The 25,143-nt window shown below is 58.1% G+C and overlaps 4 protein-coding genes across 8 annotated transcripts; 2 read left to right on the top strand and 2 right to left on the bottom strand.

The window, feature by feature from the left end:
* The first annotated feature begins 2,557 nt into the window (after positions 1-2,557).
* On the top strand, positions 2,558-5,787 carry EMP3 (epithelial membrane protein 3). Of its 3 annotated transcripts, none has more exons than XM_044667243.1 (5): positions 2,558-2,612; positions 3,652-3,743; positions 4,118-4,223; positions 4,666-4,806; positions 4,886-5,787. In XM_044667243.1, exons 2-5 carry the CDS (start codon positions 3,666-3,668, stop codon positions 5,053-5,055), a joined length of 495 nt encoding a protein of 164 aa, XP_044523178.1. In that variant the 5' UTR covers positions 2,558-2,612; positions 3,652-3,665; the 3' UTR covers positions 5,056-5,787. The 3 variants fall into 3 exon arrangements, with proteins under 3 accessions (XP_044523178.1, XP_044523175.1, XP_044523177.1); XM_044667240.1 differs by having other exon boundaries at positions 2,570-2,715; XM_044667242.1 differs by having other exon boundaries at positions 2,570-2,736.
* Positions 5,720-11,973, bottom strand: TMEM143 (transmembrane protein 143). Of its 3 annotated transcripts, none has more exons than XM_044667239.1 (8): positions 11,892-11,973; positions 11,279-11,562; positions 10,765-10,869; positions 10,389-10,583; positions 8,295-8,425; positions 7,415-7,694; positions 6,523-6,708; positions 5,720-6,437 (listed from the first exon to the last, which is right to left on the bottom strand). In XM_044667239.1, exons 2-8 carry the CDS (start codon positions 11,507-11,509, stop codon positions 6,207-6,209), a joined length of 1,359 nt encoding a protein of 452 aa, XP_044523174.1. In that variant the 5' UTR covers positions 11,510-11,562; positions 11,892-11,973; the 3' UTR covers positions 5,720-6,206. The 3 variants fall into 3 exon arrangements, with proteins under 3 accessions (XP_044523174.1, XP_044523172.1, XP_044523173.1); XM_044667237.1 differs by having other exon boundaries at positions 5,720-6,430; positions 6,528-6,708; XM_044667238.1 differs by lacking the exon at positions 11,892-11,973 and having other exon boundaries at positions 5,720-6,430; positions 6,528-6,708; positions 11,279-11,767.
* A 1,528-nt stretch (positions 11,974-13,501) lies between these two features.
* Positions 13,502-22,258, top strand: SYNGR4 (synaptogyrin 4). Its single transcript, XM_044671061.1, has 4 exons — positions 13,502-13,594; positions 20,800-21,037; positions 21,592-21,731; positions 21,999-22,258. The coding sequence occupies exons 1-4, from the start codon at positions 13,502-13,504 to the stop codon at positions 22,215-22,217; spliced, it is 690 nt and encodes a 229-aa protein (XP_044526996.1). The 3' UTR covers positions 22,218-22,258.
* A 643-nt stretch (positions 22,259-22,901) lies between these two features.
* On the bottom strand, positions 22,902-24,710 carry KDELR1 (KDEL endoplasmic reticulum protein retention receptor 1; the record flags this gene model as incomplete). The annotated part of the gene is made up of 4 exons (XM_044668527.1): positions 22,902-23,571; positions 23,694-23,946; positions 24,303-24,461; positions 24,585-24,710. Coding segments are annotated over 4 exons (573 nt in total), but the record flags the coding sequence as incomplete, so codon positions are not given.
* Positions 24,711-25,143: the final 433 nt, after the last annotated feature.

Here is a 25,143-nt window from a genome sequence, read left to right as displayed (position 1 = left end):
CTGAGGCCAGATTTGAACCCAGGACCTCCCGTCTCTAGGCCTGACTCTCAATCCACTGAGCTACCCAGCTGCCCCCTCTGATGCACTTTAGAGTGGCCGGGCTGGGCTGGCGAGTTGGTTTATGTAGCGGTGCCCAGCACGCAGTGGGAACAGAATGAAAGCTTCTTGGATGGAATTGGACTGCTCTGGGTCCTCCGGCTGGGGTCCCCCCGGCAGAGGGCAGCCCTTATTTCCCAGGCCTCAGACTTGGAGAGCACATAGCCAAGGACCTGGCTGCCCAGCTAAGCAACCTACCAAGGAGGCACGACGTTATTCCTATTGCATCGGAGCCCAAGAGCTGCCAGGCCTGCCAGGCTGACAGAAGCTTCCTGCCTCTTTATACAAGATGGACATATTTTGAAGATAATTGTTCCCACCCTACAGACATTGACACTGAGGGCCAGAATGGTAAAGGGCTCACTCTAGGTCTTCTTCTGGAGTCCCAGGCAGCTGCCATCCTAAACTCCCATCTCCGAAGGGATCCAGAGAGCTTCTTTTCTTTCTTTAACCCTTGCCTTAGGTCTTAGTATTCATCGAAGACAGAAGAATGGCAAGGGTGGGGCAATAGGGATTAAGTGACTTGCCCAGGGTCACACAGGTAGGAAGTGTCTGAGAACAGATTTGAACCCAGGGCCTCCCAACTCCAGGCCTGGTTCTTTATCCACTGTGCTACCTAGCTACTCCCAGACCCCCTTCTTGACCCTTCTGCAGCCTTTGACACTGCTGCTGACTCTCTCTTCTCTCCAGGTTTTCAGGACACTTTCCTGGCTCTCTTCCTCTCCTCCTTTCCCTGCCTCCTTTGTTGGATCCTCCTCCAGATCATGCCCTCCCACTGTGGGTGTCCCTCAGGGTCCTGTCCTGGGTCCTCTTCCGTTCTCCCTCTATTAGACTTTACTTGGTGATCTCATCAGCTCCCATCAGTTTAATCCCCAACTCTATGCTGATGATTCTCAAATCGCCCTCTCCTGCCTCAGTTTCTCTGCTGACATCCAGGCTCACATCTCCAAGGGCCCGTCAGACGTCTCAAACTGAACATCCAGCGGACATCGGAAACCCAACGTGCTCATGATCTCTCCCCAAAAGCTTCCCCTCTTCTTCCCGCACAGGCAAGCATCATGCTCCCAGGCCAGGAGGCACCCCAGATCCACCCCCACTTCCAAGCTGGGGCCAAGGACTGTCCGTCTCTGCCATACTTCCCTGCCCGGTGCAAGGCCTCAGCATCTCAGGCCTGGCCTACTGCAATAGCTGCTGGGGCTGGCTGTCTCCCTGTTCCAGGCCAGTTACAGTGATTTTCCCAGAGTATAAGTGTGACCCCATCATCCCCCATTCAAGAAACCCAGAAGCAAACCCTCTTCTGCCTTTAAAGCCCTTCAGTCCCTGCCCCTCCTGCCTGCTCCCCAACATGTGGGCCCCTCAGGCCCATTTGTTCCCCCCCCCCCCCAATGCTTTCCCATTTAGCCTATATGTAGGGCTCCCTCCCACAGCAGATCATAAGCTCCTGGAGGCCAGAATGACCCTGTGGCTTCTTTTATGTCCTCCCAGCACACAGTAGGGACTCCATAAACAATTAATGACTGCCTGCTGGACTCGCCAAGTCATACTTCTGAGGCCCCACCACTGGGCTTTCCAGCTCCTGGGCCTGCACTCAGAGGCTAAGGCAGAGAAAGCCAAAGACATGCATTTGGAGGAGACAAAGGAATGAGGAGAGAGACGCCAACGAGAGGGAGAGAGACAGAAAGAGGAGAGACACAGAGAGGGAGAGACAGAGAGAAAGGGAAAGACAGAGACAGAGAGGGAAAGAGAGACAAACAGAAAGGAGAGAGAGAGACAGAGAAAAGGAAAGACAGAGAGAGGGGAGAGGCAAAGAGACACACAGAGAAAGGGAAAGACAAAGACAGAGGGAAAGAGACAGAGAAACAGAAAGGAGAGAGAGGGAGAGACAGAGAAAAGGAAAGACAGAGAGAGAGAAAGGGAAAGACAGAGAGACAGAGAAAGGGAAAGACAGAGAGAGAAAGGAGAAAGAGAGGGAAAGACAGAGAGGGAGAGACACACACAGAGAAAGGGAAAGAGAAAGGAGAAAGAGAGGGAAAGACAGAGAGAGGGGAGAAATAGAGAGACACACAGAGAAAGGGAAAGACAAAGTCAGGGAAAGAGGGAGAGAAGGAAGGAGAGCTAGAAATGGAAACAGAGGAGAAGGATAGACAGAAATGGAGACAGAGAGCAGATGAATGACGAGGTGTATGATTCAGTGGAAGCTTGGGTCCCTCCCAGGCTTTTCCTGCTCGTAAATAAAAGGAGAGTAAGAGTATATATCCCAGAGGCAGAGAAGGGATACCCAGAGACGGAGAGATGCCGGGAGAGACAGAGACGTAGGCAGAGAGGGAGAACAAGAGTGGCTTGGCCCAGACAGACTAGGGAGTGGGTCTTCAGAGGAGGAAGGAAGAAGGGAGGGAGGGAGGGAGGAAGGCGGGGGCCGGACAGGGGGTGGAGGGAAGGAGGGAGAGAGCAGGGCGGGGCAGGGAGGCCGGGAAAGGGGACCGAGCTTCAGCTGTGACTTCCTCTGGCTGCGCTGGGTAAGTGCTCCCGTTATTTGGACTGGGTTGAGAAAGGAAGGAGCCTTTGAGACAGCCAAGACCCCATCTGCCTTCAAGTACCTTCTACCTGGCCAAAGAGAGGGTGAGAAGCCCCGGACACCTAGTAGGTGTGGGGAGGGGAGAAGAAGGGGGCCCGGGGTGGGCAGAGGCCACATTCCTTGGGATCCACTGGTGGGACATCCCTTCCGCCCCAGCCTTGGGGCGGGGGTGGAGGGCATCCTGCCAAAGACCCCAGCTGTCTCTTCCCGCCTCCATCCTGTACCAGAGACCCAAGGATTCCCCATCTCCCCCCTTTCCCCAGCTCCCAGACCCCCATTCTCCATCTCGGCCAGTTCTCTCAAGGGACCCAGGTGTGTCTCTCAGTGAATTCCCTTCCCTACTGGGCAGGAAATGAGGCGTTGTGCTTCTTGGGCCCTCGGTCTCCTAGGGATCCCCACACTGAATCCCATCTCCACCCTGCTGGCGCCCCAGCCTCCTGAGCCCCTGCTCGGAGCCCCTGATGGCCCCAGGTGTCTGGCTCTCCAGCCTGTGGGGGCCTGGGATGACCTAGGAGGGCGGGAAGGCCCTGGGGCTGGGGTTTCTCTGGTGGGAGAGAAGGGGATGAGTCACAGTGACTCACTCGGAACCCCCACCAAGGCGGGGAGAAGAGCGGAAGAGAGCCTCGTGGATGTGTGGGTCCGGGGGCTGTGCCCCACCCCGGCTCTGAGGCTGGGGAATTGTTGGGAGGAACTAGGTGGGGCAGCTTTCAGTCCTCACATCGGGGTTCCAGCTCACCCAGGACCCAAATCTTGAGTGTGTGGGAGGGGGAAGGTCCCAGGCCAGCCCCAGCACAACGTTCCCCAGGGAGCCCAAATCGCCCATCCTGTTGGGCTTCCTCTGAGGCCACGAGGGAGCCTCGAGGCCAGCCTCCCAGGCCTTTCCAGGGTCCTAGGGTTCCCTGGACCCCGTGCCCTCCCACCCACGGCCCCAGGTGTCCCCCACATGTGGGTGGCAGCCTGAGCCCTCGGCCTCCCCCCAGACTCGGAGAGCGCCATGTCCCTGCTCCTGCTGGTCGTCTCTGCCTTGCACATCCTCATTCTCATCCTCCTCTTCGTGGCAACCCTAGACAAGGTGAGACCATGGCATGGGGGGCCCCACCTCCCATCATCCTCTGCTCCCAGCCCTGCTCTCTGCCTCTCAACAAGCTTGCAGCCACGAGATTCCATTCAATAACCATTTATTGAGGCCCCTGCAGGCAGGGCTTACTTGGTAAGGGGCAGCCCATGCACTGGGGGGGAAATACAAAGAGCAGTCAGTGTGGGGGGGCACTGAGGGGACCCAGGCTCCTTGAGCTGTTGGAGACACTGTGCAGGTGAGGCCCCCCCCAGCACCCACTGGGGGACGGCGGAATCCCCCCTTCTCTCTGCCCGCCTGCCCCCGGCCCTATCCCCGGCTCCTGCTCCTGCTCTAACCAGCCTTCTTTTGGGGATCCTTTCTGGGCCCAGTCATGGTGGATCCTTCCCGGGAACAACTCCCTGAACCTTTGGAAGGAATGTGTGGCATCCTCGAACCACTCGGAGGTCTGGGAATGCAGAAACGTCAGCGAAAGCGGTGAGGGAGGCCCCCCGTTTTACAATTCCCAGCGATCATCAGGCTCTGAATTCGGGGGGCGCAGCCAGGATGTCCCCCACTTCTAGAGGGCGGCGGGGTGGGGATCCCCTGTTCTGAGGAGGGTGGAGCCAGGATGTCTGGGGCTCCCAGCTGGAATGGAGGCATGAAAAGGCATCGACTGACTCAGTGGGTCAAGAGCCAGGCCTGGAGACGGGGGTCCTGGGTTCAAATGGGAGGCTGTAATGACGACCTGCACTGCCCTGGGACCCACACAGTACTGATTGTAGGTCAAGGATCATGAAAGGCCTGCATGAGGCCCGGCCCTGGCCCAGGCACCAGAGAACAGAGAGGAAATGGAGGCAGGGAGGGGGCGCAGGGGGGGGCGGCGTGGTCTGGGGCCCCTCCGTGCGCCTGATGGCCGCGGCTCGTCTGTCCACTGCAGGCTGGCTGCAGGCCGTCCAGGCCCTCATGGTGCTGTCGCTCATTTTCTGCTGCCTCTCCTTCATGCTCTTCATGTTCCAGCTGTACACCATGAGGCGAGGGGGCCTCTTCTACGCCACCGGCCTGTGCCAGTTCTGCACCAGTGAGTGGCTGGGAGGGGGCGGTCCTGGGGGACGGCGGGAAGGGGCCTGCCGTGACCCCCTCTCCTCTCCCGCTCCCAGGCGTGTCCGTGTTCGCCGGGGCCCTCATCTACGCCATGCACGTCAAGGAGATTCACCAGGCCCGCCACACCAGGGGCTCCTTCGGCTACTGCTTCGCCCTAGCCTGGGTGGCCTTTCCCCTGGCGCTGGCCAGCGGCCTCATCTACATCCACCTGAGGAAACGAGAGTGAGGCCTCGCCGGCCGGCCGGCCAGCTCTCAACAGCGAGCCCTGCCAGGCCGGGGCCTGACCCTGCGATCTCTGCTTCCTCCTGTGTCCACTGGGAGGGTAGGACGATGCGGCCTCCTCTTTCCCTCTTCTCTTTCTTCTGGCCTGGCCCTTCTGCCCTGCGCTCCCTGCCCCGGACACTTGGTGCTTTGGGGTCCTTTCCAGGCTGACCGTTGGGCTGGGCCAGGAGTCAAGGCCTTGGTTCAGATCTAGCCTCTGGCGCGTACTAGTTGTGAGACCCTGAGCAAGTCACCTAACCTGTTTGCCTCAGTGTCCCCATCTGCAAAATGGGGATAATAATAGCACCCACCTCCCTGGAGGTTGTGCGATCCAAGGAGACGTGTTAAAGTGCCTGGCACGGTGGCCAGCACACAGAAGGGGCTACTTAAATGCTTCTTCCCTCCCTTCTCCGACGGCCTCTGCCCCGAGGTCCTTGCCAGGGCTCCGCCGAGGCCCAAAGGCCCGGGCAAGGGGCTTTAGTCCATTCTGGCGACTTGCCTGGGAGAAGGCGAGACCTCTGGGGGTCAGTCCTGGCCATCTCTACAAATGGAGGGGGGCCGGGCCGGCGGAGGCCCCGGGCCCAGCTCAGACTAGCTCTAAACCTCAAGTGCAATGAGACTCAACGCAGTACCATACACGAGATCTAATCAGTTAAAGCGCTTTGTAACCTCTCAAGTAAACTTTGTCTACACCCGGTTCGGTTCCGATTATCATTGCGTGGCCCGTCCACCCCAGCACTCCCCGCCGTCCCTTCTGCACGAGGCTCGCCCCAGTCCTGCCTCCTGGGCCTGGCGAAGTCCTCCGGGAAGCGGAGAGAGGCCTTTCTGGGGTTTCCTGAGGGTCCGCCTGCGGTGGGGCTCGCACGGCCCAGGCCCCATGCAGAGGCATCCGGTTTATTTCTTTGGGGAGCTGGAGCAGACGGGCACATCCCTATTGCACGTGGGGGGCAGGATGGAGTCCGAGGTAGCTTTGGCAGAAGTGGATATGACAAATATCAGGGCGTTGGGAGGGGCCGCAGGGAGGAGGGGCACCAGGCTCTCCCAGGGCCGTGGGCCCTTCTCCATCCCCCGGGAAGGCTCGGGAGTCGCAGCCATCCTGGGCGCCAGTGAGGCCGCTCATTCTCTGCTCGGCTGGATCTCAGGAGGCTCCGGGGATCTCTGGAGCTGGGCAGTCTGGAAGGGCGCAAGGCTTTTGCCGAGATCGGGCGGTGGGCTGGGGGGCATGTTTTGGGGCAGGGCTTCCAGGTGGCTGAGGGCCCGGGCCCCATTGAAGGTCACTTCGCAGCCTGTGCGGGCTAGGAGCCAGGTCTCTACCGAGTTCTGCAGCCACTTGGCGTTCTCTAGGGGGAGGGAAGGAGCCGGAGAGCAGGGGGTGAGCCATGGGGGGCGGGGAATGGGGGAGATCCCAAGCCTCTGCCCTCCAGGGGAGCCGCTTACCCTGGGGAGGCCCAGGCCCCCTACGGGACATGAAGCTGTGGGCCAGCAGCACTTCCTTGGCGTGCTCCTCCTGGGCCCGCAGCACCAGGGCCGTGATCAGCTCCGAATTGTTGGATGTGCTTCGGAAGTAGAGCATGTGGGCCAGCTCCAGGGCCTGGAGATTTCGCTTCTGGCCAAACATCTGGATGGGGAGGCGGGAAGGACCCAGTGGGAGTACTGTCCAGTGCATCCACTCACATTCATTCCAACAAGCGTTCACTGGGTTCTAGAAGCCGAGGGGCCCCTCCAAGCAGACTGAGAATGCCAGGAGCCTTGATGGAGCCCACCCATTCACCCACCCACCCACCCACCCATTCACCCATCCATTCACCCACTCACTCACTCACCCATCCATTCACAAAACAAGGTGGCAGCGTGGGGGAGAGAGGAACACCACGCCCCTGATGATGAAGGCGGGCTCCCAAGGGATGTCAAGCTGGAGTTCCTGGGCTCAGGCCCACATCTCCTGCTCCCCAGCCCTGGGACCTAGCCTTCATCTCCTTAAACATAAAAAGAGTGGTCGGGCCAGACAGCCTCCAAGCCCCTTCTAGCTCTACCACTGAGGGTTCCAGCGGATCTAGACAGCACACTCCAATCCCATCCCCTCATCTATTGGGCCAGGAAGACTCTAAGATCATCAGGGCAGCACCCCAAAGTCCAGAGATCAGGCCATCGAATTCAACTCTCATTTTACAGATGAGTAAACCGAAGCAGCTCTTAGAGATCACCGAGTTCAACATTCTCCTTTCCCAGAGAGGAAGCTGAGGCTCAAGTCAGGAAAGGCTTGTCTGCAGCCACCCCACATCCCCAGCTGATTGGTGGCAGAGGTGGCCTGGCATGGGGCTTACCTTGGAAGCACGGCGGGCCATGAAGACTGCAAAGAGCAGCAGAAACAGGGAGGTGGCCACCTTGAGATCAGAGAGGACCACCATGCCCACATTGACGAAGAATACCAGGCCCGAGACCAGGAGGGTCAGGTTGAGAAGGGCCCGCTGCAGGGTGGGCGTCCGCACCTTCACTACTGGGAGTAGCTGCTCCAGCCCCTCCAGGGGGGTATCTTTGAAGCTCTTCAGCACCAGGTGACCCCGCTTCGTGCGGGCGGCCACCACCACCCGCTTAAAATAACGCCTGAGCCCAAATGGCACAGTCAGGAGCTCCCCCTGGCACTGACAAGTACCTCCCCTCTTCCACCCCCAGAAAGTAAGATTGGCAGGCAGCTCGAGACCTTGGGCAAGTCCCTCAACCTCCCGGGGCCTCAGCTTCTTCACCTGGAAAACCAAGGGGGAACCCGCCAGGCTACCGTCCCTTCTAGCTCTGAGGGTTCAGAACTTAGTTACTACCTGGGTGACCTCAGGTAAGTGACTTCCCTGGACCTCTGCTTCCCCCCCAGAAAAATGAGGGGGTTGGGCTCGAGCATCTCTGAGGACTCTCTGGAACTCTAGGCTTGCTGTGTGGCACTGGCCAAATCCCTGTCCGTTTCTGGGCCTCAGTCTGCTCTTCTGTAAAATGAGGGGGTTGAACTAGAGATTCTCTGAGGCAGCTGCCTGCCCCTGGGCCACAACGCCCTTCCTTCTTTCTCTCCTCCTAGTCTGTGTTGGCCTCTCTGAGAAGAGGGGCTGGAGGACAGGACAGCTGGGGCCTTCCCAGTTCTGCTCCCCCACCCCAACCCCGGAGCCCAAGCCCAGGCTGCTCTCCACCCCGACCCCCTACAGTCGCCCACGTGCTCACCGCTCTGCAGGAGGCGACTTGGTAAAGAAGCCCCGTTCTGAGCCCACCATGGACTTGCGGGGGAGCCGCCCTACTCGCTGGCCCAGGGCCCAGAACTGCATGAAATCATACTGGTCCAGATTGATGGTTACCTGCGGGCAGAAGGGGCAGGCGCTGAGTGCGGGGTGGACAGCCGGGCACTCTAGCCGCAGAAACCTCTGCCCCAACCACACCTGGGCTTTCCCCAGAGGCCTCGCTCTCGTCTGTGGGCATCATACTACAGTGTGAGTGGAGGCTCTCTGGAGAAAGGAGGCCATCCGTTCCAGGTCCCCCTTCGAAGAGCTTAAATATCACAGCTGCTCTGAACCCACCTCCTCGGATCTCCTCTGAGAGTCCTTTTGATCAACCCTCTCCCTGACTAGGAGGTCCTCCCCTGCTGCCTGGGCCTCCCCAACCCTACCTGACCCTGCCTTCCCCTCGAGCAAGCCTCAGGTGTCTCTTCCATTTCTGGGTCAAGCTCCAAGGACAGGTTTATGCTTCCTGCCTCCACTTTCCCTCCTCTCACTTGCTTCTTACCCTACGTAACGTGGTTGGGCTTCCTCACCCTGGCAGATGGTTTCCGGCTTCACTCTCGGAGAGGTATGTGATGCTGTCTGCTACGGGCTAATCCCTCCTCTGAGGATCTTTGTGACACTCTCCTTTTACCTGTCTGGGTGCTCCTTCTGATCCCTGAAGCACCCTTCTCCCTCGCTCCTGACCCCCACCCCATCTGGGCTGCCTGTCCAGAAAAGCAACATGGGAGACGTTGGAGAGGAGTCCAGGGTCACACAGCTAGCAAGTTTCTGAGGCTGGATTTGAACTCGGGCCTTCCTGTCTCCAGGCCCGGCACTCTCTCCACTGTGCCACGGAGCTGTCCCAGCATGGGCGTCACTCCTCCCCCCACCCTTTGCTAAATCATCCATCTTGGGTCAGTGTCCCCTAGGCTCTGTCTTGGGATCTCTTCTCCGAGGCTCCCAATGGGTTCAATCTCAGCCCAGATGGGGAGAGCTACAATATCCAGCCCTTGGTCTCTCTCCTGAGCTCCAACTGCCTCTTGGACATCTCCAACGGGATGTCTCAGAGGTCCCAGGCTGAACATACCTTCCTCCCGCCCCAGACCCATCCCTCTTCCTACTTTCCCTACCTCTTCTGAGGGCCCCAGACCCTCATCCACTGACCTGGAGTCCATTAGGGGCCAGATCTCACCCTTCCTTCCTCCTCCACTCTCACCTCCAGCCCCTGATCCAGTGCCACTCCCTCGGCCAGCACTCCAGCTCTGGTCCTCTGCTTCCTTAGTTGGGTGACTGCAGTAGATTTCTTTCTTTCTTTCAACAACCCTTACCTACCTTCCATCTTAGAATCAACACTAAGTATTGCTTCCAAGGCAGAAGAGTGGTAAGGGCTAGGCAATGGGGGTTAATGACAGCAATAGATTGCTTTTAAAAAATATTTGTTGATTCTGACTGCAATAGATTTCTAATCCATCTCCCTGAACCCGGTCTCTGCCCTCTCTAAAACATACTCCTACAGTGGTTAAACTGGTCTTCCTAAAGCCCAGCTCTGACCACGTCACTCCCCTGCTCTACAGATTTCAATGACTCCCTAATGCTCGAGGATCAAGTACAAGTTCCTCCGCTTAGCAGGGGCATGCCTTTGCAGTCTGCCTCTAGCAGGGGCACACGGGGCTCTTTCACACCCTAGGTGGCCTCCCTGCCTTTGTCCAGGCCGTCCCTCCTGCCTACCATGACTTCCTCTTCACCTCAAAGCATCTTTCATTTCCTTCAAGCTCAGCTCAGGCACCACTTCCGACAGGAGACTTTTTGGACCCTGACGGACGCTAATTCCTGCTGCTGCTGCCACATCTGCTTGGCAGAGATTCTGAACTTCATCTTCCGGGCACGTGGTGTCACCCCCCAAACAGAGTGTGAGCATTTGGGTCTTTGCATCGACGGGGTGTGGGACATAGAAGGGGCTTAATAACTGCCGGCTGACGGATTGCCTCAGGGTTCCACTTCCCTAGCAGAGGTTCCTTCTCCAGAGACCCAGGTGCAGAACAAGGTTGGGAGGGGCTGCTACCTGAACCTCATCCTGTGGGTGGTGGACAACAAGGGCGTAGGCCAGGGCATCCTCTGACAGCGGGGAGAAGTTGGCCTGATCCAGCAGCGGCTCCAGGGCCCTGAGAACATCCCGCTCGTTGGCCAGCCGCTGGGGATCCGTGAGGGAGGGCCTCTCCAGAATTTCCCGGTCTGGATTGATGGGGTCATACAGCACCTGGGAAGGGGGGAAGACTTGGGGTAGGGCTGGCTTGCAGGACGGGGCTGCCGCCTCCACACCTCTGGCAACCCCGGTCACTCCTGGCAATTGGGGCACCTGGGTCTGGGAAGCCCAGCCCTCTGGGCCCAAGAGAGAGCTCCTCGGGGAGACCCACAAGGGTCCACTCAGGAGTGCTCACCTGCAGCTGGGTTAGGATGCGGTGATACTGATACAGAACGCTTAAGTCAACCTGAGATGCAAACTCCAGGAGCGCAGCTTTGGCAGAAGAGCTAGAGTGGAATTCCTGGGAAAGGAAAACTGGACATGGTTGTCACTGCTGGGAGACCTCTCCTACCAGCAGCCGGGGGAGGGGGGGGATCCAGGGTAGCTGAGGGAGGGAGAGTGGGGGAGGTGGGAGGGGCTCCCAGAAAGCTGGAAACTACAATTTCCAGCATCCCTTGGGGCAGCCACTTCAGCACCCCAAAGTCCCCAGAACCCTCTGAAATTTTAGTTTGTTTCAGCACCCCGCCCCTCCCAGCTGTGAACTAAACTTCGAGGGGGCGTCTGCTGAATCAGGAAATGCTGGGAGTTGTGGTGTTCGGTGGAAACTACAACTCCCAGCAGGGTCCAGGAGCAGCTGCTCCAGGCCGGGGAGGAAAAAGGGCTCTCTGACTGCCCCGGGGGCTGCTGGGAGTTGTAGTTTCCCAGATAACCTGAAGGAGGAGCTGCAGCAACTGGTCCTTGGAGAAGGGGATGAAGCGTTCTTGATACTGCTGGGCCCAGTTCCGGGGCTCCGTGGGATTCCACATCTTCCGATACTCCCCCATCTTGATGGTCAGGGAGGAGTGGGGCCGGGAAGCGGCCTCGGGGGTCCAGGGCCTCAGTGGGGGCCGGGGGCAGCCCCACCACCCGGCCCCCCAGGCTGCCCGGGCCGCCCGGAGCATGCCGAGTGCCAGCTCCCTGCTGTGGGGGTGGGGGGAGGACCACAGGGCCGGAGCTACATGGCAAAAGTAGAGGAGGCTCAAATGGAGCCACAGAGCACGGGCGTCCTTCCCACGGCCTCCCCCTCGGCCCTAGGGGACAGCCTCGGGCCCACCCCACATCCCGCCCCACAAAGGGCATAAGGTCAGAGGCTAGGAGTCAAAGGTCACGAGCTGGACCACACGTTTCTCCCCCTTATAGCACGCCCTTTGGGCGAGGAAGCCGGGAAAGCTCTTTCCGGGATGGAGGATCTGAATGTGTCCCAGGAACCCGAGGGCCCCCCAAAACCCTGCAATAAGGGGACACCCCCCCCCGCCACAGAAAGCTTTTCCCTCCTCCCCTCACCTTAGAAAAGTTTGGTTGTCATTGAGCCTGGTGCACATGCGCAGGGCCAGCAACCGGGCCTCCCAGTGGCACTGCATTGGCGGGAAGACGCATGCGCACTCGGGGGGGTGGGGTGGTGCAGTTTCCCCCTTAGGTGGCGCTCTGTGCTGCGCATGCACAGTCACGGAGCCAAGGGAGGGCGAATGATGAGCGAGGTCATTCTGGGGAGTGAGCTCAGACTATTCCCTCTAGGGACTTCCCTGGGGGTGGGGGGGGGGGGGTGCGGTTGCTGGACGCATGCGCTAATGACTGAGGATGATTCAGAGGCTCGCGCACGCCCCAGACCAACGGCTTCCGAGGCCCCGCCCCGCGGTCCTCAGAGAAGGAGGCTGTGCAAGGGGCGGTGCCCCCGTTCGACCAATAGGCTTTCGACGCGCGGAGAGGAAAAGGCGGGAAAAAGGCGGGTCCGGGGAGAAAGCTGGGGGGGTAGGGAGGGAGGGGCGAGAGGGAAGGTGAGGGGGAGAACCTCCCCATTTCCTGAGGAGATTCCCCCTCCCATTTCAGGGGAGACACCTCTGGCCCAGGGAGTGGATCCCCATTTCCTGAGGAAATTCCCCCCATTCTAAGGGGGAAACTTCAATTCTTGAGGCACTCCCCCCTCCATGAGACCCCCTCATTCCGAGGGTATACCATCTCCCATTTTCATAGGAAATCCCCCCAAATCTGGGAGGAAGACCCCTTTTCTAAGGAGAGCCATCGCCCTGATTCTGAGGGAAGACTGCAATTCTCAGAGGGGTGCCCCAGTTCTGAAGTAGAAACCCACGTTTTTCTGAGGAAATTCTATCTAAAGACGCCTCCCATTTCCTGATGAGAAGCCCCCCAAATTCAGAGTAGAGACTTCATAATTCTGAAAGACAAACCTAATATCCTAAGGAGATTCCCATATTTTTCTGGAAGAGATTCCAATTTTGAGGATTGAGCCATCAATATGAGGAAGAGCCCTCATCCCCAAGCAGAGTCTCCCCAGTTCTGAGCCAGAGACGAGGTACCCCCCCTCTCCCATTCTGAAAAGAGATCATTTGGTTCTGAAGGGGAAAGAAACTTGCTCTGAAAAGAACTGAGGGAAAACCCTTGTTTTAGAGAGAGAACCCTCAGGTCTTAGTGTGACACCCTCACCTGAGTGAGATAGCACCCCCTGTTTCTGAGGAAGAGAGTCCCTAGCTCTGAGGTGAAGACACCCCCTTCTGAACTAACAATCTCCACTTGAGAAGGGTAGATCACCATTCTGGAGGGAAAGTCCTTATTCCAAAAAGCTGTCTACTCATTTCTGTGGGGGAAGACCCCATTCTGAAGAGACACCCTGAATTCTGTGGTGGGTACTCCCCCTCCTAAAGAAATCTTTTCCAATTCTGGGGGTACTTGGTCTCCATTTTGAGCTAGTACAGTGTTTCAATGGGCCACATGGCCCCTCTTCCCCTCTCCCTATGCTCCTTCCTCCTTCTCTTCCACCTCCAAAGCTCCCCACTCCTCCCATTCTGACCTTTCCTCCTTTTCGCTTTGCCTCTCAGGGGAGATCATCTGAATCAGATTGAAGGGAAGGCCAGTGCAGCCCAAAGAGGAAAAGGCCCAACATGTATCTGCCGGAGAGCCTCCACACTCTGGCCGATAGTGAGGTGGTCCAGTTTGTGAAGAGGCCGAAGACTCTATCCCGAATCTTCGCTGGGGTGAGGCCCCCATCCCCATCCCTGGCCTAACATTACCCTCACCTGGCTGGAGATGCTTCAGGTCTCTTCAGCAATAATGATCTGTGGGCCAGTCACTTAAGTTCAGTTTCCTCATCAGCCTTTCTGTCTCCCACCACTTAGCAGAGATTTAGGCACAGAGCAGGCACTTCATAAAGGCCAGCTGCTGGTTGTTCTACCTGCTTTACCAGGCTTTGGAGAGGCTATATGAACCAAAGAGCGCTATATAAATGGGAGTTTTTATTTCTTTGCACAAAAAGAAGCATCACCAAGAACCTGTGTGTGTGTCTTCATCAAGAGCAGTTAAGGGGGCAGCTGGGTAGCTCAATGGATTTGAGATTCTAAGGCAGAAGGTAAGGGTTTAAAAAAAAAAAAAAAAAAAAAAAGCAGTTAGTGCCAGACTAACTTTATTTCCTTTTCTGTCAGGATTACTAGACTGGTTGGTAGATCAGAGGAATATTGTAAATTTAGTTTACCCAGATCTAAGCCAAGCATTCGGCAAAGCCTCATGTATTCTACTGTGGCCAAGAGGGGAAAGTCTAGGCTCAGTGATAAAGCACCTGAGTGCCTAAACTCAAAGGCTGCGTGACTACTTTCTGAGGATTTAGAACAGCCTACACCCAAAAGCAGTCATTAAGAGTATGATGACAACTTTAAAAGAGATCTTTGCTAGGTATCCCAGAAATCTATGCTTGGCTCCATGTTATTTTAAGTCTCTGTCTCTCTCTCTGTCTCTCTCTCCCCACCTCTCCTTCTCCTTTAATTTAACCCTTACCTTCCAGCTTAGGATCAATACTATGAATTGGTTCCAAGACAGAAGAGCGATAAGGGCTAGGCATTGGGCATTAAGTGACTTGCCCAGAGTCACACTGCTAGGAAGTTTCTGAGGCCAGATTTGTATCCAGGACCTCCCTTTTCTGGGCTTGGTTCTCAATCCACTGAGCCACCTAGCTGTCCCCTACGTATCTCTTAAAGTACCAATAATGCTCTAGAGAACATACTTATCTAACACAAAGAAAGAAGGGATAATCAACACTTTGGATGACAGGATCCCCAAAGATCTCTACAGCCAAATGCAATAACATGAAAGTTGACAGGGATGAATAATCAACCTTTACAAGCATTTAGCAGGGACTTATATGTATCAGGTGCTGTGTTAAGCATGGTAAATACCAAGAAAGCACAAAACCAAAAAGAACCCTTGCCCTAAAGGAGGTTCCAGTCCAATGAGGAAGGTAATAATCAAAACCTCCAAGAGAATGTGGAAATCGGAACATACCCATGTGATAACTACAGGGCAGCTGGAAGGCAGAGCCCTAGCGGCTGAGGGGACCAAGCCAGGCCTCCGGAAGAAGATGGCCCTAGAGCTAAGTCTTTGAAGAAGCCTGGGATTCCCAGACCGAGAATAATCCAGACAGATAGAGACAGGAGATGGAGGGTTGCATGCAGAGAAAAGTAAGTAAGCCAGTATGGCCTGGATAAGAATACAAGAAGATGGGAATGGTAGGAAGGGCCAGGTTGTGAAGAGATTTCAATGCCAAAGGACTTTATATTTGATCTAGGAGGTAACCAGGTTATTGAGGGGAAAGTTGGGAGTCGGGGTGCCTTGGTCCTCAGCAAACTTTAGTAAAATCACTTTGCCATTAAGGATCGGAATGGACAAAGACCCATAAAAAGGCTATTGCAGTCATTCAGATGAGACATGACCAGGAACCGAATTAGAATGGCGGCTATGTCACGGAGATTCACTGAAATGAGGGGATGGACGCAAGAGGTGCTGAAGAGAAAGAAATGACTCTTTGGCGACTGATTGGTTATGGCTGGTTAGCAAGAGGTGGGGAAGAAGAGGATGACAGGAGACTCTGAAGCAGGATGACTAAAAGGATGCTAATCATAGAAAGGGGGAATGTCAGAAGAAGGGAGGTTTGAGGAGAAATCCAGGAGCCCTCTTTTGGATGTGTTGAGTGTCAGATACCTACGGAACATCCAGTCTAATAGGCAGTTGGTGATTGGGTTTGGAGGTCCAGAGAGAGACTAGCACTGGGTAATGGAACTGGGAATCATCTGCTTAGTGATGATAATTGAACCTTGGGGAGTGGACAAGATTACTAAGTGAGGGAGTACAGAGACAAAAGAGAGAAAGGCCCAGGGCAGGACCTGGGAGGACTGCCAGAGTTAATGGGTGTGGCATGGAGGAGGATCCAGCCAAGGAGACTGAAGAGGGGCAGTCAGACTGGTAGCAAGAGAAGCTAGAGAGAGCAGAGTCCTCCGGAAAACCCTGAGAAGAAAGTATTCAGGAAGAGGAGGTGGTCGGTGGTAGTGTCAGAGACTGCAGAAGGGTCCTTGGAAGGCCTTGGATTTGGTCGTTGCTAAGTCAGGAGAGGTCAAGTTTGGAGCTGAATCATGGGACCAGAAACCAGATTGCAGAGGGTTTAGAAGCAAGCAAAAAGAAGCTTTTTAAGGGAGTTGAGCTAATATAGGACAATAGCTGGCAGGCATGGCAGGATCCAGTGAGGTATTTAAGGATAGGTGAGACTTGGGCATCTTTGTAGACAGCAGGGAAGGAGCCAGCAGACAGGGAGAGATTGAAGATAATTGAGAGAGAGGCGATGATGGCGGGGGGCAATCCGCTGGAGAAGATGGTCAGGGAAGAAAGCAAGAGTGAATATATAGGAGCTGGCCTTGGCAAAGAGGAGAAGGGTTACCTCATCGTCAGAGAAGGGAGTGGAGGAGGAGATGGGGGATGATGTCAGAGGAATATGGAATGAGGAGGGAAGTAGGGATCTCTCCGGGAAAGGCCGAAGAGAAAAGGTTTGAAATGGCAGCTGTGGGGAACGGGACCGTGAATGAGGATGGGAGCGGCATTGGCTCAGGGGACGTTAGCTTGCTTCAGTTTCTGGTCAGGGATTCAAGAATGGACGATGGTGTCGAATCAAAGTGGTTCCCCCAGGGGTCAAGACTGGGAAGAGATTTTCTGAGAACAAGATCCGGAAAGGAGTGTAGGCTGGGCAGGTGGCATGGCCTGGGAGAGAGCTGAGGGATACAGGACTGAAGTCCGCGGCGGCCCAAAGAGTGGACATGGGGAGAGTAAAGGTGAAGCACATACAGGAATTCGGAGCTCACTCTTTTAAAAAAGGTTTTTTTAAACCCTCACCTTGTACTGGTTCCAAGGCAGAAGAGCAGTAAGGGGTAGGCCATGGGGGTCAAGTGACCTGCCCAGGGTCACCCAGCTAGGAAGTGTCTGAGGCTAGATTTGAACCCAGGACCTCCCGTTTCTAGGCCTGGCTCTCTGTCCACTTAGCCACCCAGCTGCCCCCACAGAGCTCACTCTTGCACAGGCATCACTAGCCTCTGTGTAGACAGGGAAGAGCAGAGGGGTCATGGGAACTGAAAAGAATGAAGAGCTGGGGAAAATGCTTAAAGCAGTATCAGTCCATATAAGGAAGGTGGCTCAGTGGCTTGAGAGCCAGGCCTAGAGATGAGAAGTCCTGAGTTCCAATCTGGCCTCAGACATTTCAAAAGAACCAAGGCAGGAGGTGAGATAGAGAGGCCAGTGTAAGCCAGACACTGCCATTGCCAAGGAGGGAGAAAGTCCTGGGATCAGGTGACTGCTAATCCCCACGGGCTGATGGGAAGCCTTGTAAAGGGTGGCCAGAAATCCCAGGTGCCGGGCGACTGCGGCCACCTCCAGAGAGACATTGACCCCAGGAAGCAGCCTGCCCCGGCCAGACCACACCCCATCTGGGAGTGACAGTGTCAGGGTGCCAGAGGCCTGGGTGCCTGGAGGTGGAGAGAGAGAGAGAAAGACAGCTGGGGAGGCTCTGTGGCTCAGGGAGGGCAGCCCCTAAGCAGGTAAGGGGAGGAAATGAGGAATTTGGCGGCCCCCAGAAGGCAGGCTAAAAATGCAGGGGCTGGTTTGGGGGGGGATTTCAGGGCAATTCTTAGTCAACTCAATTCCACAAGTGCTTATTACAGCTCGATTGTGGGTCAGGTCCTCTGTGGTAGTCACTGGGTTACAGAGAATAAATACCCCCCCAATTCCTGCCCTCAGGAGGTCTCGCAGGTCCTAAAGACTGAAATATGTTCCCCCCAATAGGCCGGTCAACATCACTGTTCTAATTTTACAGGTAGGGAAACTGAGGCTCATAGGGATGACATGACATGTAGTCTCACACAGCAAATGAGTGACGGTCTCAGGGCTCCTTCGGGCCTGCCCACAGCTTTTTCTCAGAGGACCACCCTGGGCATCACCCCTTGGGGATAGTTTGGGGAAGAGATAAGAAGGGAGCCAGGAAGCCCCAGGAACAGCGCTGGGAGCTCTGGCAGGCAGAGGGAGGGGCCGGAACAACTCAGAACTGCGAGCTCTCTTCTCCCCTCTGCCTCGTCTCCCGTGGCTCAGAGGCCCTTCGCCCTGTCTCTTTCCCCAGTCTGTGATTTCCAATCTGGGCCTTTCTACCGGGTGCCCATGGCTCGGCCTGTCCGGCTCTGCGGCTCTCCTCTCCTCCCTTTTGGGCCTCACTAAGCTCCTGAGCGTAGCCTCTGCAGCGGGTGCCTCCGTGTCCTTTTCTGCCCCCTCTTCTCGTCTCTGGGCTCCTCACCTCTCCTCTCTCCGAGGGGCCTTTTCTCCAGCTTCGTCCTTGACCTCTCCGCAGCCCCTGCGCTGGCTCTCTCCGTCTCCTCTGCTAATCGCCCTCGGCTTCGGGCATCACGGCCGCCTTCCCCGCTGACCTCCCATGTCTCATCACCCAAAACACCCCCCAGACCTCCCCGTTATTTGGAGGACACCCCGTCCTCCTAGCCTGGATGTGCTCAAAGCCAGGCTGTTGCCGAGGCTCGTCCGTTCTGCCTCGTGTTGTGTAATTTTTATCAGTCGGTCCACGTCTTCATGCCCCCGTTGGGGGCTGTCTTAGCAGAGCTATTGGAGCGGTTGGCCATCTGTTTTTCTGGATCATTTTACAGATGAGGAACAGAGGCAAACAGGTGACTTGTCCAGGGTCACATGGCTAGCGAGTGGCTGAGGCCAGATTTGAACTTGGGAAGACGAGTCTTCCCTGACACCAGGCCTGGCCCTCTATCCACTGCCTCCCCTCCCTGCCCCCCGGCTCGTATATGGCCCTTTCCTCGGGCACAGCCCCGTCGCCTCATGCCTGGGCTATTGCAGTGGCTCCAGGCCGTCCCCCCTCCAGTCCATCCTCCATTCACGTGCTGCCAGCCTCCCGTGGCTCCCCACCCCCTCCAGGATCAAAGCCCAAATCCCTTTGGCTCGGAAGCCCTTTGGAGCCTGGGCCCCTCCTCCCCGTCCAGGCTCTCGCCTCTAGGTATTCCGGGCCCACGCTTGGCACACGCTCCCTCCTCTGCCGCCTCGTGCACGAAGCCCTGGCTAGGCCTGGTTCACCGTGACATGGTCTAGCAATTTCCGTCTTCTCTGTTGTCTCGCTCCCTCCCTCTTCTTCCCCCGCAGAGACCCAAGTGTACATTATCCGCATGCAAAACACACTCCATACTGGCCGCTGCTCGCTTGGGGGGTGGGGAGAGCCTGGGAAGGAGCATTTATTAAGCGCCTCTTGCGTGCCAGGCCAGGCTCAACTCTTTACAAGCATCTCGCGGACCCTTACCACCCGCCATAAGGGCCACTGTTATTCCTCACTTAGAGCTGAGGCAACGGAAGCAGAAGGTCAGTGACTTGCTCAGGGTGTCTGAGGCTGGAGTTGAACTCGGGTTGTTCTGACTCTGGGCCCAGAGACGCACCACCCAGCCGCCTCCAGGAAGCCAGAGGTGACGAGGGAGAGCATGCCAGGGAGGGGGAGCGTCTCATGCGGAACAGCCAGGGGATCGGTGTAGTCGAACCCGAGGAGGAGGAAAGGATCCTAGGATGGAGGGGGCAGGCTACTGAGGGCAGCTAGGCGGGGCATGGCGGATGGAGAGACGGGTCTGCAGACAGTCCTGGGTTCAAATGTGGCCTCACATACTTCCCGTGTGACCCTGGGCAAGGCAGTTACCTAGCCCTCACTGCCCTTCTGCCTTGGAGCCCTTGTGAGACAGCTCCAGGGCAGGGAAGGCCGGCGGGGAGCCTGGAAGCAGGCTGGCTAGCCTGGGAGGTGGTGAGGGGCTACAATGTCAGAAATCACAGGGCGGCTTATTCGGAAATAAGATGGCGGCAGATTGGCTACAGGGAGGGAGTAGGAGGATGGACGAGCCTCTCGGGGGGGCTCTTGGAGGGGAGGACGGGGTACCCTCCAGGGTCTTCTCCGAGGAGGGCCGCTGTGCCTGATCACTTGGAGCTGCCCAGAAGGCAGCGGCAAAGCAGGACCAGAGGGTAGGGCTGCCTGCCTTCCGAGGTCTGAGCATCATCCACAGACAGAGAAGACGGAACTCCTGAGCTGATGGAGCCTGGCGGACAGCCGGTCAGAGAGCAGACCTGGCTGAGAGGGAACAAGCTCTCCCCAGGGCCTCTCCCCCTCCGAGGCGCCACGGGCAGGAGGGGAGAGCTGGATGCCGGACGTGCCTGGGGCACTCGCCGGGGACCAGGAAGGGTGAGGCGGATCCTCGGACCACCAGCAGCATGATGTCGTGCAAGGACATGGCCTAGCTGGGCGACCTCTGAGCTAAGCCTCAGCTTCTTCATCAGCAAGATGGGCCTCACCACGTGCTCCCTCTCCCGAGATTGTTGTGGGGTTCGGGCACTCTCACGGGGGACGCTTTTTACTGAAGAAGGGAAGGTTCCCCCACTGGTCAGACCATTCACCCTGCGGCGCGCCATGCTCGACGCTGGCAGGGACAGGGTCTCGGTGTAGTCGGGAACTAACTCAGACCTGAGTTTGACCAACCCAGTGTCTTGGAGAAGTGTGGCGGCCCTCCAGGAGGTCCAGTGGCTTCAGGCTGGGCTCCTTTGGAAGGGAGTGGAGGCAAGGTCAGGGGGTACTTGGAAGGCCTGGCTGGAGAAGAGTGGGGATGGGGGAGAGGAGAGAATGAACAGGGGGAGCCTCTGGAGGAAAGGGTGCAGTCCCGAGGGCAAGGTGTGGAGCCTGGGAGATGGCTTGGGGCAGGCTCTCTCAGTTCAGCTCCTGGTCCCCGCCCTCAGGGCGCTTGGCTGTGTATGAGGACCCCCGGTGGGGAAGGTACCCCTAAGCATGAAGGAGGCAGGGGGAGGGCTCTCGGGGGGCCTCACCCTCTGCTGTCGCCCTCAGATGTTCTCGCTCATCGTGTTCGCCACACTGCTGACTGACGGCTACCAGAACTTGCCCAGCTCCTCACAGCTGCACTGTGTCCTCAACGACAACGGGGTGGCCTGCAGTTTCGCGGTGGTCGCAGGCCTCCTGGCCTTCCTGTTCTGCCTGATCTTCATCACCCTGGATACTCTGGCATCCCGGATCACCAGCACCCGCATGAAGACCACAGTTTTACTGCTGGATTTCTCGCTCTCTGGTAGGAGCTTCCAGGGTTCAGCCTCAGCCCGGGGGGTGGCAGACGGCCTGGGCGGCTTTGGGCTGCCCCTTGAGCTCTCTGCCTCCTTACAGAAATGGAGGGCTCCACTCGCCCCTGCTCTGGTGGCCTCGTCACCACCTTCCTCGGGGGCCCGACTGTGGTCCAGATTAGCTCGAGGGACATCAGCAGCCTTGGGCACTGCCAAGGACCACAGACACAGGGCTGGGGAGGCGGGCAGGGAGTCCTTATAAGAGGGGCCGCACAGGCCACGACTGGAGACGTCCTGAGCCGAGTCCCCCGAGGCTGGTCAGCCTCCCCTGGGCACTCTGCTCTCAGACTGCAGCCAGTGGAATTGGGTTTGACCCCAAATCCCAGGCTGGACCATCATGAGCCCGAGCTGGTCTCATGTAACCCCTTTCCTCCTTTTTGGGCTCACTGACCCCTAGCAGATGGCCTTCTCCGGGAAGCCCCGTCCCAGCCCCTGAGACAGCCTTGGGCCGTCCGGCCTCCCCTGGGAAGGGTCCTGACCCCTGCCCCCCTCTCCTCCGCCGCAGTCATCTGGGTCGGCGTCTGGTTCGTGGGTTTCTGCTTCCTGGCCAACCAGTGGCAGCACTCGCCCCCTCACCACTACCTTCTGGGCAGCAACAGCGCCAAGACAGCCATCGCCTTCTCCTTCTTCTCCATTCCCACCTGGGTGAGCCCGGGGTGAGGCCAGGGAGGCGGGCGGGCTTAGCTGGGGGAGGAGACGGCAGGCCCTGCCTGGAAGGAGTTCAAAGTCTCAGTGGCGTGGCGCGATTCTGGAGAGACCCAGTTTAGAAGATATCGGACTCTGTCTTGGGCCCTGCCCCAAGCCTGGGCTGAAAGAGTGTAGCTCCGTGGCCTTGGACAAGTCCCTTTCCTCCTGGAGGCCTTTGGGCTATGGGCTGCATCCCATGACTGGCTCCCTGTTCCCTCCCCACAGATGGCCCTGGCCTTCCTGGCCCTCCGGGACCTACGCAGTGACTCGCCCATCCCCTACAAGCGCTCCCTGGACGAGGGTGGCGTAGCCCTGACCACCCTCTCTTCCGGCCCCACCACCACCACCATTGGTCCCAACAGCCTGGGCTACCCGGGCTCCATCCCGCCCCCGTACCCCACCACTCCCAAAGCCGCTCGCCTTGCTATGATGAATGACAACTGAGGCCGCTCTCCAGATCCCCCTCAGTTATTAAAGAGACCTTCTCTTCCTCCCACGGAGGTGTTTCTGAAAACCTGAGCCTGGCCATCTCTCGCCCCCCTCGGCCAGCCCCCCGCGACCGCTCCCCGGAAGGCAGGGACGGGAGAGGGGAGGAGGGTGCCGGCTCCCTTCTCGGGGCCACTCCAGAGGAAATCTCATTTCTTCTAAGGAAGTTGGCCAACTAGCCATGTGGCCCAGGGGAAACTGCCGGAGCTTGGTGAGCCTCCGTTCCCTCCTCCCTACCCTCCTGGCCTCAGCCTTAGGGTGCCCTTAGGGGCCTCCAGAAAGGAACAGCCAGAGGAGTGGGCAGACTTTCCCACACACTTTCCCACACTCCAGCTGGTGGGTGGATGGATGTTTAGAAAGAAGATGCCAGCCAGGGCTGGAAGGACGTACTGATGAGGCCCCAGAGCCTGGAAAACGGTGTTAGGGGCCAAGCCCTCCTGTGCCCGGAGGGAAGAACTGAGCTACACAGCGTGTCCCCCCCCCCCCCAGGCAGGACTCTGGTCCCCAGGCCTCCGGGCCCGTTGTCCCAGGCTACCTTGCAGAGGACATTCTCGGGTAAGTCAGGGACCCTGGAACTGGGGAGCTGGAGCAGAAGAGACAGAGAGGGGATGAGGGGGACAAGGACCCGGAGACAGCAAGAAGTTCATTTTCATCTTTATTTCAAGTGAACAAGGAGTTAACCATCAATTCTGTACAAAAATGGGGCATGGCCCCTTCCCTCCCTCCCCATGCCCCTGGACAAAAAAACTGACAAAAAAGATATAAAAGACAGAGGGGAGGAGTCACCCCACCAGCCCCTCCTGTTCTCCAGAAAAAAGTCGGAGGAGGGGTCCTGTTGGCCAGGGAAGAGGCTGAGTGTTTGGCAAAGTACTGGAGGGGGAAGAAGCGGGCGGCAGGGAAGAGCGGGGGCTCCGCCAGGGGCTCCCCATTCACCCCCCAGAAGTGTAGAAAAAACACAGGAGTCCGGAGGCTGACAAGATGACGGAAGGGGAACGGGGAGTTATCTAAACCCAAATCAAATCCAAAAAGATTGCTTGTCTGTTTCTCGAAAAGGCAAAACGCCAAGGTCCAGAGCTCGAGCTCGCCCAGGCTGGGGTCCCCCTGCCCTCCCCCCCTTCCCCCAACACTGGGGAGGGAGGGAGGGCAGAAGGGTCCATTGATTCTTTTTCAAAGTTACCCCTTGGGCCAGGCAGGTTCCAAGGTCTCCCTGCCCCGCTCCAGCCACGCTCCTTTCGCCACCACCGCTTCTGCTGAGGAGGTGTCCTCGGGAGCCACCACTATGCAGGCAGGCTCAGCTTCTTGCCCTTTAAGACTGAGGGGGAGAGAGAGAGAGCAGGAGTCAGCAACAGGGGAGGAAAGAGCAGGCCCAGCAGGGGTGCAGGGAGAGAAGAGGGGGACCCTGAGAGGGCAGGCCCAGGGGCGGGCGCCAGCTACCTTTGGTGATGTAGAGATAGAAGAAGTCGCAGTAGAGGACCGTCTGCACCAGGCCAGCCACGATGGCGATGAGGTCGAAAAAGCCCTCGAACTGGTAGCGCCAGATCCAATTGAAGAGATAGAGCGTCCGATAGACACCCAGGGCAAACAGGTAGTGGCTGGTGATGGTCTCGGCCTCCCCGGTCTTGCTCACCATGAACAGCTGTGGCAGGATGGCCACAGACTCCAGGTAAATGGAGAAGGTCCAGAGGATCTGGGAAGCGGGGAGGCCAGAGAGCAGGGTCACGAGCGGGCAGAGGAGGCACCCGGGCCACGGAAGGAACTAGGGCTGGCCAATGAGGGCACTGGACAGGCCGGAGCTGAGCAGAGCAGGGGCAGCCCCCAGACAGAGACGAACTAGGGGGAGGGAGGGAGCCAGCTGGGCCAGAGGCCATGGAGGCCCAAGAGTGAAGGTGCAGATCTGGCAGGAGGTGGGGGACGGGCTGGGGCCTCCTTTCTGTCACTCCCAGGCCCGTGTGGAGACGGACGCTGTCAGGGCAGGGCCCTTGTCAGGCTGCCCCCAAAGCCCTGGATTCCAGCCAATTCTGTGAGTGGAGGGGTCAGGCTCACCTCAAGGGGGGTGAAGTCATGGTTGACCAGAAAGGCCAAGATGGCCGTGGGGACCACCAGAAACTCCACTCGGAATGTGTCGTGGTTGCCGTCATATGTGGCCTTGAACTTGCTATAGATCATCCAGACAGTGGTGAAGGAGCAGGCGATGTAGACCACCTGTTGGGGAGGTAGAGAAGGTTCTCAGGCCCCAGGAGGTCTGGGAGACCCAGAGCCTGCCCCCTCCCCCTGTGGCCCCCCAGCACCTTGGTCCCCCCAGCCCAGGCCCCCTGGCATGGGCACCTTCATGGACGTGTTGTAGAGCGAGATGTAGTTGGTGAACAGATCCAGGTATCGAGCGGTGAAGACTACAGCGAACAGCACCTGACTCTTCCCCGAGATCCCTGGGGGGATGAGGCCAGTGGTGGAGGGTCAGTGGAGGCTAGGGGGACAAGGAAGGGGGCCGCCCCGCCCCCACGACCCCCACGACCGCCCTCCAGGCCCGGCCCCCACGGCCTGCCGGGCCCTTTCCCAAAGCCCGCAGCCAGGGGGCGGGCCCCGAGCTACGAGAGGCCGGTGCTTCGCTCCTCGGGCTAGGCCTGGCCGGGCTGGGCTCAGGACCGGGAGGCCCCCGCGGCTGGGGGTCCGCCAGAGGTCGAAGTGGGGGCAGTTGGGGCGCGGGCGGTACCCTCTGTTCCTCTGCCCTCCCCTCCCCCACGGGACCACGTCAGCAGCCCCAGTCCCGACTCCGGCCCCCTCCCCTCCCCGGCCCCCTCCCGGGACTGGTCTCCGGCCGGCGCGACTCCCCCAGGCCCCGGTTCCCCGCAGCGCCCCCTCCTCCTCCCCCCTCCCGTCCCCCTCC

This window comes from Gracilinanus agilis, chromosome 3 (genome assembly GCF_016433145.1).
Source record: "Gracilinanus agilis isolate LMUSP501 chromosome 3, AgileGrace, whole genome shotgun sequence".
In the NCBI taxonomy this organism is placed as follows: domain Eukaryota; kingdom Metazoa; phylum Chordata; class Mammalia; order Didelphimorphia; family Didelphidae; genus Gracilinanus; species Gracilinanus agilis.
The sequence above is the reverse complement of the archived record's forward strand: the minus strand, read 5'-3'. Positions and strand labels throughout refer to the sequence as shown.